Here is a 12792-nt window from a genome sequence, read left to right as displayed (position 1 = left end):
ACTAAAAAGCGCAGCATTTGGAAGAAAAAAATAAAGTCTTTTGTTTCACCACTCCTTGACTCTGAAGAGGCTGAGGTGGATAGGGAGGTCAAGGGAGAGGGTAAGAAATGGGTCTGGAGATCGGAGGAGCCAGTACCCGGAGGAAGGAAGCCAAAAGAAAGCTGAGCCAAAGCTACTCCCGGTTGCGTGGCAACCGCTGCAGTCAAAAGCCAGCTGGGCCGGCTAGGAGGTGTGGCTCACGGAAATAACCGAGGGTCGTGGCCCCGCCCCCTGGCAACAAGCCCAACAAAGGACCGCCCCCTAGCAACGTATTGCTAGAGGCGGGGCTCGGTTGACCTGGTATCCTAGGGCCCAGAGCCCTTGCGCAGGCGTAGTTCTCTCTGCTTCTGCTTAGTCCCACCTCCGCGCAACTCCTTTCCGAGGCTTCTCATTGGTGAGCAAGCCAGCCAAGAGCCTTCTTTAGTTTCGGAGGCGGGGCCCGGCCCCTGCTCGCACTTCGATTGGCTCCACAGACCGTCTACCTCCAGCCGGACATTGCTACGTCTACTCCTTGCGCGTCTATTGGCCCTGGAGCACGATTCTTCGGTATCGGAGGCGGAGCAGACGAGAGGGCCCGCCGTGGATTTGGCGGTGTCAAAACGAGGGGCGGTCCCTACTGGCGGGGCGGTTGGGAGGCGAAGGGAGAGTCTTTTCAGCGCTGAGGACTGGCGCTGAGGAGGCGGCGGTGGCTCCCGGGGCGTTTGAGCGGGCTCACCCGAGCCCGCGGGCCAACGCGGATCCAGGCCCGACCGGCGGGACCGCCCCGGACTCCCCGCGGGCCTTCCTAGCCGCCATGGAGGACGGTGTCTATGGTAAGTCGGGGAGGGGCGGGGCCGTCTGGGAGCGGATGGAGCGTTTCGGCCCCAGCCTTCTGCCGCGAGCGTTCTTCCCGGCGCGCGCCCTGCGAAGCTGTTCGGCTCCGTCGTCACTTCGCTTTTGTGGGGCACGGGACGGGCTTCCGGCGGGGCAGGAGAGTGGGGCGTTCCAGGCCATTGTTTGGGCCGAGCCTGTTTCCGGTGGCAGCGGGAGGGGGTGGGAGCGGCGGAGGCGAGGCCAGGGAGGAACCATTCCCTCTGGAGGGGCCGGGCGAGCCCAGTGCCTGCTGGGAGAGGGGAGGGGGCTTTTGGGGACGCTGGGGTGAGGAGAGATCTTGGGGGCTACAGATTCCGCTAAGGCGGGGACGGGGGCCTTCGATGCCCCGCCCCCTTCCTCAACTCTTGCAAGCTGTCATCAGCTTCGCCTGCCATAGTTACTTTCCATGGACCCAGGAGTCCGGACACCCAGATCCACAGCTACCTCGCCAAGAATGGAGGCAGAAAACCAAGGCCTCAGTCTCCTTTCAAGTAATGGACCGAAGTTCAAGCTTCCAGTCCTTTTTTCCCCACAGACCTAAGAGTTCAGGCTCCCAGTCCCCTTCTCCCCTAGGACTAAAGAGTCTAGGTTCCTAGCCCTTCGTCCCCTGGACTGAGGAGTCCAGGCTGTACCCCGTCTTCCAGTAGACAGGAGGCTGGACTCTCATTCTCCTCCTGCCCCCGAACCTAGGAGCCCTGTCCTCCCCCAGATTTCAGAAGTCCACGCTCCCAGTCCCCAGAACTGACCTCCTACCCCTGATCCCCTCCTCCAGAACCCCCGGACCTGACTCCGGAGGAGCGGATGGAGCTGGAGAACATCCGGCGGCGGAAGCAGGAGCTGCTGGTGGAGATCCAGCGCCTGCGCGAGGAGCTCAGCGAAGCCATGAGCGAGGTGGAGGGTCTGGAGGCCAATGAGGGCAGGTGAGGGCTGGGGCAGGGAACCTGGGGGTCACGAGGCCAGGCCAGGGCCAAGGATGCCCAGGCATTGATCCTCCATCCTCCGTTCTCTGTCCCTGCAGCAAGACCTTGCAACGGAACCGGAAGATGGCAATGGGCAGGAAGAAGTTCAATATGGACCCCAAAAAGGTGCTTGGGGCCACAGGGCTGGGATCAGCCAGGCAGACATCCAGACGGGGGATTCTGGCATCTCTGTTCAGAAGTATGGTGGTTAAAGGTCTACCTTAGGTGCACGGACGTGGTCCTGATCCCTGGATTCAGATATTGGCTGCATTTGTTCCTGGGCTGGAACTTCCGCCCCGGGGGGTCTTCTTCCCCTTTTTGCTCATATTCTAGGGCCCACTTCTGTTGTCACCTGGAGTCCCCAGGGGGAGCTCGATTGAGTCTGGTAGGGAATATGGACAGAGATGTGTACAGAAGAGTGTTGACGAGTGCCATGACAGAGAGAGAGAGAGGTACCAGGGCTGTGGACACTCAGGGCAGCAAGCCTGGTGGCATCAAGGAGGGCTTCCCTGAGGAGGGTATATTCGGGTCAAGTTTGAAGGATGAGTTAGTATTCACCAGGTGGAGGAAAGATGTTTGTTCGTTCATTCAGTCATTCATTTTACACCCATTTCCTGAGGCCTCCCTCGGGCCTGCCCCTCTGCTAGGCAATGCTGAGGACCCAGAGAAGAGTTTGACCCTGCCTTGCCCTCAGGGAGCCCCTAGACATGGATACCATGATCCAGAGTGAGATAGCCACAGTGGTGGTCCTCGTGGCATCAGGAGAGCCTGAGAAAGCCTTAGTCCAGCCTGAGGCTTGGCCCTCACAGCCCTTGGTGGACTGCTGTCTACTACCAGTTTCCAACTTTATTCTTCTTGTCCAAAGCAATGGTAGTTTGTTCAGTCATTCAGCAAACATTCATGGAGCTGCTGTTCCTTGCCAGACCCTGCTTCCGGGGGGGGGGGGCCTGGAATTAACCAGGCAAAGGCAGAGGGAACAGTAGATGCAAAGGCTAAGACGTGGGACGGATGGTATTTAAGGACCTGGGAAAAGCCTGAAAGTAAAACTCGGCCCCACTCCGTTGAGGGTGGGGGTGGCTTTGGAGGCTCTGGTTTCTGAGGATGTGGGGGGAGGGGCGTGGCTTTCTGAGTACCCAGCCCTGAGACCCAGCTCCCACCCCCCAGGGGATCCAGTTCCTGGTGGAGAATGAACTTCTGCAGAACACACCCGAGGAGATCGCCCGCTTCCTGTACAAGGGCGAAGGCCTGAACAAGACGGCCATCGGGGACTACCTGGGGGAGAGGTGAGACCTGCCCCCTTCCCCCCCCGCCCCCCCCACCTCCTGCTTGGCTTCTCACCTCGGCCCCATGCACCCAACTCCTCCCGAGAAGAGGCCCTGATAGATCAGCCTTATGACTGGATTTTGACAAAATGGGCTGACAGGAGTCTGGGGGAGCCTGGGACCTTCTGGGGAACCTGGGGACCATCTGTGAGCGTCTGGGGGGTGTGGGACCTTTGTGGACATCTGGGCAATGTGGAGACCTTCCATTTAGGTCTGGGGACAGTGGAGAAATCTGTGGGTGGCGTGGGAGCGTGAGAATGGTGTGTAGACAACTGGTGTGCATGGGAATGATGTGGACCGCTAGGAAGTGGGGCACGGGACGGGCTGGGATGCTTAGGGATTGTGTGGACATCTAGGGTGTGTGGAACTTTCTGGATATCTGCAGTACAGAGACCGTCTGTGGACATCTGGGGTGCATAGGGACTGTTTGGGGAGTCTGGGGGTCACCTCTAGATTTCTGGGGATTGTCTGTGGACATCTGGACTGCATGGAGATGGTCCGGGTATCTGGCATTGTGGGGATCGTTTTGTGGACATCTGTAGTGCACTGGGATTGTCCATGGACCTATGGGGGATGGGGGACCATCTCCACAGGGCATCTGTGGAACCTGGGGCTCATCGGAGAGAGGTGATGGCCAGCAGAGCACGTGTTTGCTGCATTTCTCCCCACTGAATAGAGGTCCAGCCACACCAGGGTTCTCGAGGCAGACAGTCCTCCCAAGAGCCTTCTGAGTATCCCTGCCCTGGTGCCAGGCCTGTGATGGGGGCTTGGCCAAAACTTTCACCGGCTACAGGGGTAGCCTCTGTGCAGAAGAGGGGGCGCAGCCTCCCCACTCCTTCGCCTCCTGTCCACGCCCACCTCCCCACGCCCCTTCCTGCACGTGACTTTGTCCCTGTCCTCCCAGGGAAGAGCTGAACCTGGCAGTGCTGCACGCCTTCGTGGATCTGCATGAGTTCACCGACCTCAATCTGGTGCAGGCCCTCAGGTGAGAGGGACGAGGCTGGGAGGGCAGGAAGGTACCTGTCAGGGCTTTCTTTCCAAGTGATGATCCCTACTCAAAACAAAACAGCAACAAAAATTAGGGAATGGATTGCCTTTACATGACACCAAAGTCCACGGTGGGGCTTCCTCCCGGCATACCTGTATCCAGGTGCTCAAATGCTGTCAGAAGGACAACTTTCTCTTTCTCTTGATTGTGCTCCCCATGGTGTGGGCATTGCTCGCCACAGACCCTCCTCCCACATGATAGCAGAAGGCCCTAGCAACCATCAGACCCGTTCAGCAACCTTAGTAGAAAGAAGGAGGGTGTTTCCATATAAATCCACCAAAAGTCTCATGGCCGATGCTCAGTGGTCAGATTGGCCACAAGCGTGGAGCTCTCATTGGCCAGTTCCTATCACGGGGACTGAGAGTGGGGAGCGGGTCCTGCCAGTCCTGGCATCGACACCCGGCCCCTCTCTGACGCAGGCAGTTCCTCTGGAGCTTCCGCCTCCCTGGAGAAGCCCAGAAGATTGATCGGATGATGGAAGCCTTTGCCCAGCGCTACTGCCTGTGCAACCCGGGGGTTTTCCAGTCCACAGGTGGGGGCGCAGGCTGCTGGGTCCTGGGGAAGGAGGGAGCTGGGGGCTTGACCTCTCGGGTCCTGGGGGCCCATATGCCCCAGTCATCACCCCCTGACTGTCCAATGCAGACACGTGCTACGTGCTGTCCTTCGCCGTGATCATGCTGAACACCAGCCTTCACAACCCCAACGTCCGGGACAAGCCGGGCCTGGAGCGCTTTGTGGCCATGAACCGGGGCATCAATGAGGGCGGGGACCTGCCTGAGGAGCTGCTCAGGGTCAGGCCCCCCCTCCCCCTCCCCCAGCGCCCTCAGCCCTGTCCCTCTTCCTGCCGCAGACCCTCCTCCCTGCGGGTCTCCTAGTGCCTGAGCTCCCCACCCGGGATCATCGTCTCGCCCGTGGACAGCGTGGTCATGCCAGCATGTCCATTTCTTTCCTCTTTCTCTCTCTCTGGCTGGCTGTCTTGTCTCTCTCTTTCTCTTTTCTGTCTCTCTCTGGCTCTGTGACTCTTTCAGGGTCTTGGTGTGTCCCATTCTCCACCTGCCTGTCGGTCTCTCTCAGAACCTAGCAGCTCTTCCTATGTCTGTGTTTCCACATATTTTTTTAATCTTTCCTCCTCTTTCTCCTCCCTGGGGCTCCCTCCACTCTTCTGCCTTCTGCTTCCCTTTTCTCCCGGCCTCCTCCCTCCCTGCACCATCCCATCTGCCGTCCCACCCATGGTCTCATTGGCTCCCTGGTTGCTGGAGCCCCCTCCCCACTGCCAGGTAGCCCTGGGAGGGTCCCAGGAGCCTGGGATTGCTGACCATGCCTTCGCCCCTCAGAACCTCTACGACAGCATCCGAAATGAGCCCTTCAAGATTCCTGAGGATGATGGGAATGATCTGACCCACACCTTCTTCAACCCGGACCGGGAGGGCTGGCTCCTTAAGCTGGGTACGTCCCTTGCTGACTCTGCTGGCTGCCTCTGCAGGGGGGAGGTTAGTGGGTCCCAGGCTGTGGACTCAGCTTCTCACATACCCGCTATGTGACCTTAGGCCAGCGATTCTACCTCTCTGAACCTCAGTTTCCACATCTGAAAAATGGGCCGAAAATGAGTTCAGCCCTGTGTGCCGGGCCCAAGCCCAGGGCCGGGCTTGTATTCAGCGCTCCCTAACCCCTTGTGTTCACCCATGCATGTTTACGGAACCCCTTCTTTGTGCCAGGCTCTGGTTTAGGCACTGAGGACACAGCCGAGAACCAGATCGCCCAGTCCCCATCTGGGGGGAGAGTGTTCACTCGGGATGCTCTCAGCTGTAGTGAACAGAAAATAGCCCAAGGGGTTGGGATGCCTGGGAGCCTGTTACCTCACTTGGAGGGAACTCCTGGGGGTCCGAGGCAGACCGACTATGACACTCTTGCATTTATCCCCATGGTATGTTACCTCCTTATCAGCCCAGTAGCGTAGTGGCTGTTCTAGGGGCGTCGTACCTCCCCAGAACATCTCCCTTAGTCAGAAAAGAGCCTGCAGAAATGAGGAAAAGGGTCTCAGAGTACCCCGGTGGACTTCTCAGCTGGTTGGATTGGTTCCTGGTGGGGGGCGGGGCCGCACCCAGGCTGGCTTAGGTGAATCGGGAGCCCCTGGCCCCGATGGGGTGGATGGGGCAGGGGCCAGCGACCCTTGGAACACGTGGCACCGGCAAATTCAGGGTTAGTTAGCGGAGGTCTGACAGGTACAGCTGGCTGAGGACTGGAGTGGTTCTCAACCCTGGCTGCCCAGAGATTCACCCGAAAACCGCAATGGCCAGTCCACAGACTTGTGACTGCTGGGGGCAGGATAGGCCATCAGTCATGTTGAAAGCTCTCCAGGTGGTTCCAGTGCATGGCCCAGGTTGAGAGCCATTGGCTCGGAGCTGGGCCTGGTTGTAGTAGGTGCCCTGGGAGGGTCAGCGGTGGCTTTTTTTTTTTTTAATTTGGCTGCGCCAGGCGAGCTCCTTAGTTGCGACATGCATGTGGGATCTAGTTCCCTGACCAGGGATGGAACCCGGGCCCCTTGCATTGGGAGCGCGGAGTCTTATCCACTGCACCACCAGGGAAGTCCCAGCGGTGGCTTTTTAATGGAGGAGCAGTGAGTGACTACCCCAGGGAGACAGAGAATCTGGTGAGGAATTATAGTCCGGCGTCGACTGAAGGCAGCCCAGACAGTGGGAGGGCCCAGAGGAAGCTTCCAGCCTGGCACAGGGTCAGGGCAGGACTTTGCTCCGTTCACATCTCATCATCCACACTGCCTCCCCCGCCGCATGGAATTCTGCTCCTAAATGGAGGAATCGCTTCTCCAGCCACAGTAGCAGGTCCCTGGTGCATAAAAAATGCGAACCACTCCTTCCAGACAACTTGCTGGGGTGGAAGGATTCCTGAATCAGCTCCGAAGGAGGTCTGCGGAGTCTGGGAGGAATTTAGATTCTTCAAGGAAGGCCAAATGGTGCCCCTGGCAGTGAGTGGGTGGGAAGGAAAAGCAGGAGGGGCAGCTTGCTGAGGAACTGGTTCTCTTCCAAACCGCGCCCAGCAGTAGGAATCCTGCCCATTTCTTGGATGAGGAGATTGAGGCTCGGTCACTGTCCAGCAGCCACTGGGCAGAGGTGGCCTTGGACCCAGATCTCTGACCAGAGCACGTCACAAGGTCATTAGAAGAAGGCACCTCTTAAACACTGAAATACAGGAAAGGGAATCTGTGGTGGTTATATTCACAAAGGTGGTTAATAGAAGTCATTATTACTGCAGTTTAATCCTTGCGGGATCATAGGGAGCCCAGAAGCGGGTCACTTGGAAGCAGGAAGGTGTGGGCTGGAGTGGGTCTCTAGACTGGAGTCCACAGAGGGCAAGTGGTTGTCCTAAGGTCACACGGCCAGTTTGTACTGGTGCTGACATGAGTCCCCAAGCCCACCTTGGCCCACCGACTGGGGGTTTTGTCTTCTGCCTCGTGGGGATGACTTCCCTACAGAGACATCTTCACCGTGGCAGTGGAAGGCCCTCCTGGCCTGGGATACACGCTAGGGGGTGGGCCGGAGCTGGGCACTGGCGCAGGAGGTGCTCTTGGCCGCCTCAGTGTGGTTCAGCATCCTCAGCCTTCCGGGGTGGGAGAGGGTCAGGCCATTCCTCCCTCATGTGGATGTAACTGGTTTTCTTCCCTCTCTCTCCCTCCCTCCCTCCTTCTCTGCGTGTTTCTCTCTGCTGTTTCTGTCAATCTCTGTGCCACCCCCTGCGCATCCCTTCCCTCCCCAACCCTGCGGCTCTCGGGGGCACCCCATTCTTCCGCCTTCCCTTCTCGCCTGGTCCTGCCTGCTTTCTCGCTGTCTGCCCCAGGAGGTAGGTACAAGGCCGGCCCGTCCTTGCTCCCCGACATGACACAAGGGGAGGGGGCTGCCCTGGCCTCGGGCCTATAGCTGGGGGGCTGAGGGCCCTGACCCGAGTTGACAGACAGGCTTAGAGAGTGTAGAGCCGCAGGCTGGGGGTGGACCGGTTCCCGGGGCCCCGACATCACGCCTTGTCCTGCTCGTCTTCCCACGCATCGCTCTGTCCGAGGCCCTGACAGCCCCACCTTCCTTGTGCTCGCTCTGTCTCTCACCCCCCACCCGCCCTCCCAGAGGTCCCATCCCCCTGTTGAGCCCAGGCCCCCTACCCCCCTTCCCTTCCAGGGGGCCGGGTGAAGACGTGGAAGCGGCGCTGGTTTATCCTTACGGACAACTGCCTCTACTATTTTGAGTACACGACGGTGAGGGTGGGGCCAAGGGGCAGGGGGCCGGACTCCTGAGTCTGCGGGAGGCAGGGGCTGGGGGGTTGGGGGGAGACTGGAAGTCTGAATCCGGTCCAACTCGTTGTCTCAGGACAAGGAGCCCCGAGGAATCATCCCCTTGGAGAATCTGAGCATCCGCGAGGTGGACGACCCCCGGAAACCAGTAAGACCCTCCCTGTACCCCGTCCTGCCGTGTCGGGGGGTCTCCCCTGTCCCCAGGGCTGGCTCTTCCCAGCTGCCCATCGTCTCGTGTCTACCCAGAACTGCTTCGAGCTCTACATCCGCAACAACAAGGGGCAGCTCATCAAAGCCTGCAAGACAGAGGCAGATGGCCGGGTGGTTGAGGGGAACCACATGGTGTACCGGATCTCGGCCCCCACGCAGGAGGAGAAGGACGAGTGGATCAAGTCCATCCAGTGAGCCTGCGCCCCGGAGTCCTTGGGGAGGGGGTGGCCGGGGGCCCAGGCCCCTCGGCCCTCACCCTGGGATCCCGCCCCTTCTGCAGGGCTGCCGTGAGCGTGGACCCGTTCTATGAGATGTTGGCTGCGAGGAAGAAGCGGATTTCCGTCAAGAAGAAGCAGGAGCAGCCCTGACCCCCTGCCCCCAACTCTATTATTTATTACGGAGCTGCCCTGCCCGGGTGGCCGGACCCCCGGGCCCTGGGGCTGCGGATCCCGGTTCCCCGTTTGGAAAACTCGTCTCCTCTAGCTCCTCTTTCATTATTTGTAATTAATACGCTGTTGGTAATCTTATGAATTATTTAACCATTCGCGGCCTGCGGACCCCTCATCTCTTGGGGTTGGTGGAGCTGGCCTGGTAACGCGTGAAGAAAGGGTGCTGTCCGTGCAGCCGAACGAGCCGGGCGTCTCCTGGATGGCTCAGTTCTGGTTTCACCCATAGCTCGCGGGGGTGGGGGTGGAGTAAAGGAAGAAGTTTAACTGGGTTGGCGTGAGCGTTGCATTAGAACTGAAGGGTGCTGAGAATGCAGGTATGCAGAGCTTCCGGGACGAGGTCTGCCATTCATTCTAGACATTACTTGACAGCCAGGCGCCGGGCAGACACTCATCCCACCTTTGCTCTCATGGGCTTGTGGTCTTTGAGGGGCAACAGATAATATCTGATCGGCTGGGCTAGAGGTCAGTGGTGTCGGGAATAGGTTGGGACCAGTGTAGGTGGGGCGGGGCTTTGGGGCCAAGAGGGTGGGACTCTGGGCCAATGGAACCGGGTTTCTCAGCCACTAGAGGATCATCCTTTGGAAGACATTTTACACCACGCAGGGGTAGTGCTGAGAACCGGCATTTTTATAACATCTCCTTTCCCGGGAATCTGACCGCTTACAGAAGTGTAAGGACCGCATTCTTTGAGGGTGAAACCTTGGGGGGTGGGGTACCCTTGAGCCCCAGGTCCAGGCTTGTCCCCCTTTGCCTTCCAGCTTGGGGTGTGCGTGGTGTCCCCAAGGAACAAAAGCATGTGGATCCCGAGAAGGGTGTCGGGAGACCCCGTCTCTCTCCTACGTCCAGATCTGCAGCTGAGGAGGATTTAGTACGAGAAACCACAACTCCAGACAGGCCCAGGACCAAGCCCCTGCTGCAAGGGAAGCCTGTCGTCCCAGGGCGTGCCTGAACTGCAGTTATCCTCCGTGTCCCCAAGGGATCTAACTCCTAATTGTTGAGTGCTGCCAGTGGGGTGTGGAAGATCCCGGGTCTCGGGCGTTGACCCGGCCCCGCCCTTGGCCACAGACATCAGCGGGTGTGAAAGCTCCTAATCGCTGTAACAACTCCAAGGCGGTGCACCCAGCCCTCCCGGGAGACTGCCAGACTACAATTCCCAGCAAGCTATGCGGCGCTGGCCGCCCCACTGTCGGGAGAGCCATTCTGGAGGTCTCCTGGGAAATGTAGTTTCTTAAGACTCCCATGTTGGGTTTCCCTTCGGCTGATCCCCTGCCCCCCACTTCCTCAGGTTGGGAAACAAGGCCCTGCCTGACCGCTTCCACCCCAGGGGCTGATGGGGAATGAAGTTCCCAAATGAGGAAATGGAATTCCCAACTCCTCAAAAATTCCACAGAAATGGAGTCATTGACCCAAGAAAGTCATGGGAAATGAGGTCCTGGGTCGATGGAGGGTCCCACCACTGTCTCCCCCTGTGTTGCTCTGCTCCATGGAATGAACCCATAGGTACCGAGTGCCTGTTGTGGGTAAGTAGCTGGCTCAGTGGAGATGCCCCAGAAGAGCATTCCAGGCAAAGGCAACAGCATGTGCCAGGGCAGGGAAAGGCACATTGTGTCGGAGTAGCTGACAGCATGTTGGTGTGCCTGTACGGTGCTGGTGGAGTGGGGCTGGGGTGATGGGAAATGGAGGAGATGCTTGGGCCCAATCATTTGGGGCCTGGACAGCCATGTTAGGACTTTGAATGTCCTCTTAGCTGATGGGAAGCCATCCAAGGTCATGACACAGGAGAGTGATGTATTTGGGTTGATGTTGCAGGAGGGGGCCTTTGGCTGTTGCAGGAGAGTAACTTGGAGGTGAGCAGGGGCAGTAGCAGGGAGGTAAGTTAGGAGGCTGTGCTGTCATTCTGGTGTAAGAGGGTGTGGCCATAGACTTGGAGAGACCCGGACCCGCAAGAGTCCTCTTGGAAGAGGAGCCAGCAAGACTTGCTGAGGGCTGGGTCAACTCTGGGATTCTAGCTTGAGCAGCTGGTGAATGGCAATGTCATTTACTGAGATGGCTAAAGAGGGGATTTATGGGGGGAGAAATCAGTGGTTCTGTTTTAGCCAAATTAAGCTGGAGATGCCTGTGGAACATTAAAATCAGACTCCAGTCTCCTCAGAATTGTCCTTCAGTTTTGCCCCCAATCCGTCTTCTCCCCAAGGATGGAGAATTCTGGCTTTCAGCTCCCTCCTCTCCCAGGACCTCATACTCCCAACCCCCTTGTTACGGGTTGAACCGTGTCCCCCACAAATCCATATATTGAAGTCCTAACTCCCAAAACCTCAAAATGTGATCTTATTCCAAAATAGAAGCATTGCAGATACAATTAATTAAGATGAGGTCATTAGTGTGGGCCCTAATCCAACTTGACTGGTGTCCTTATACAAAGGGACATTTTGGACGCAGAGACACACATGCAAGGAGAGAAGGCCATGTGATGACGAAGGCAGAGATTGGGGTGATGCTTCTGCAAGCCAAGGAACACCAAAGATTGCCAGACAGCCACTGGAAGCTAGGAGACAGGCCTGGAACAGATTCTCCCTTAGAAGGAACCAACTCTGCCGACACCTTGATCTTGGACATCTAGCCTCCAGAACTGACACAATAAAGTCTGGTTTAAGCCACTCAATTTGTGGAACTTTGTTACAGCAGCCCTAGTGAGCTAATACACCCCTTCACCCTCAGACCCAGGAAGTCCAGGCCCCCAGCCCCCTCCTCCCTCAGACCCAGGAGCCTAGGCTCTCGCTGCCTAACCTGGCTGGGTTCCATGCAGCACCCACCCTGGGCAGACATGTTACAACATCAGTTCAAGAACCACCAGATCTATCAGAAGTGGCAGTAGGGGACAGAGGCAAAACCTAATCCTCTCATTCGCTCTTTCTCCATCGCCCACAACTTACATGTGACCCTAATGCTCTCATCATCTTAATTCCTAAGCCAGGAGTCCACACAGCATCCCAGCTGGGTCCCCACTCCTGACCCCTCCCTCGTCCCTCATCCAAACTGCTTCCTTCATATACACAAATGAATCTGGTACCAAGGTGACGGCGGGTGGGGGTGGGAGGAAGACAGGTTGAAGCCAGGAGATCAAAGATGCAATGACAGACCCAGTCAGAAGAGAAAAAGACAAAGATGGAGACAGAATCAGTCAAGAGACCAGGACAAATTGAGAAAAAAGAAATCGAGACAAAAACCCGTGGCAGAAAGACATAATAGAGACAGGAAGGTGACGGGGACACGCAGACAAGGAGAAAGAAGTAGAGATTGGGTGATACTCAGACGAAGAAATAGATAAGAAAGAGGCTGAAGACATGGGATGGGAAAACAAAGACAGAACTGGGACCGGGTGAAATAGGGAGATAAAGGGACAAAAAACAGAGAAATTTGAATGGAGAGGTTCAATTAGGGGGAAGGCAAGAGAATGTCAGACAGGTGGGTGGTCACATGAAGAAACAGGTAAACTGAGGCACAGTTACCATGGGCAGGGAGATAGATTCTGACCCTCGAGGCAGAGGGTCTGTGCCTCGAGGCACAGGCAGTGCCGTTCTGAGGTGTGTGGGATGTGGCCATGATCCAGTGTGGG

General features: G+C 57.6%; 1 protein-coding gene across 2 annotated transcripts; it reads left to right on the top strand.

The window, feature by feature from the left end:
• Positions 1–625: 625 nt before the first annotated feature.
• On the top strand, positions 626–9271 carry CYTH2 (cytohesin 2). Of its 2 annotated transcripts, none has more exons than XM_030873703.3 (12): positions 626–851; positions 1664–1811; positions 1910–1976; positions 3015–3133; positions 4077–4157; positions 4640–4752; positions 4863–5011; positions 5555–5666; positions 8405–8481; positions 8594–8665; positions 8764–8918; positions 9008–9271. In XM_030873703.3, exons 1-12 carry the CDS (start codon positions 833–835, stop codon positions 9093–9095), a joined length of 1200 nt encoding a protein of 399 aa, XP_030729563.1. In that variant the 5' UTR covers positions 626–832; the 3' UTR covers positions 9096–9271. The 2 variants fall into 2 exon arrangements, with proteins under 2 accessions (XP_030729563.1, XP_030729562.1); XM_030873702.3 differs by lacking the exon at positions 626–851 and adding an exon at positions 1204–1382.
• Positions 9272–12792: the final 3521 nt, after the last annotated feature.

This window comes from Globicephala melas, chromosome 19 (genome assembly GCF_963455315.2).
Source record: "Globicephala melas chromosome 19, mGloMel1.2, whole genome shotgun sequence".
Lineage (NCBI taxonomy): Eukaryota > Metazoa > Chordata > Mammalia > Artiodactyla > Delphinidae > Globicephala > Globicephala melas.
This window is presented reverse-complemented; position numbering and strand designations above follow the sequence as displayed.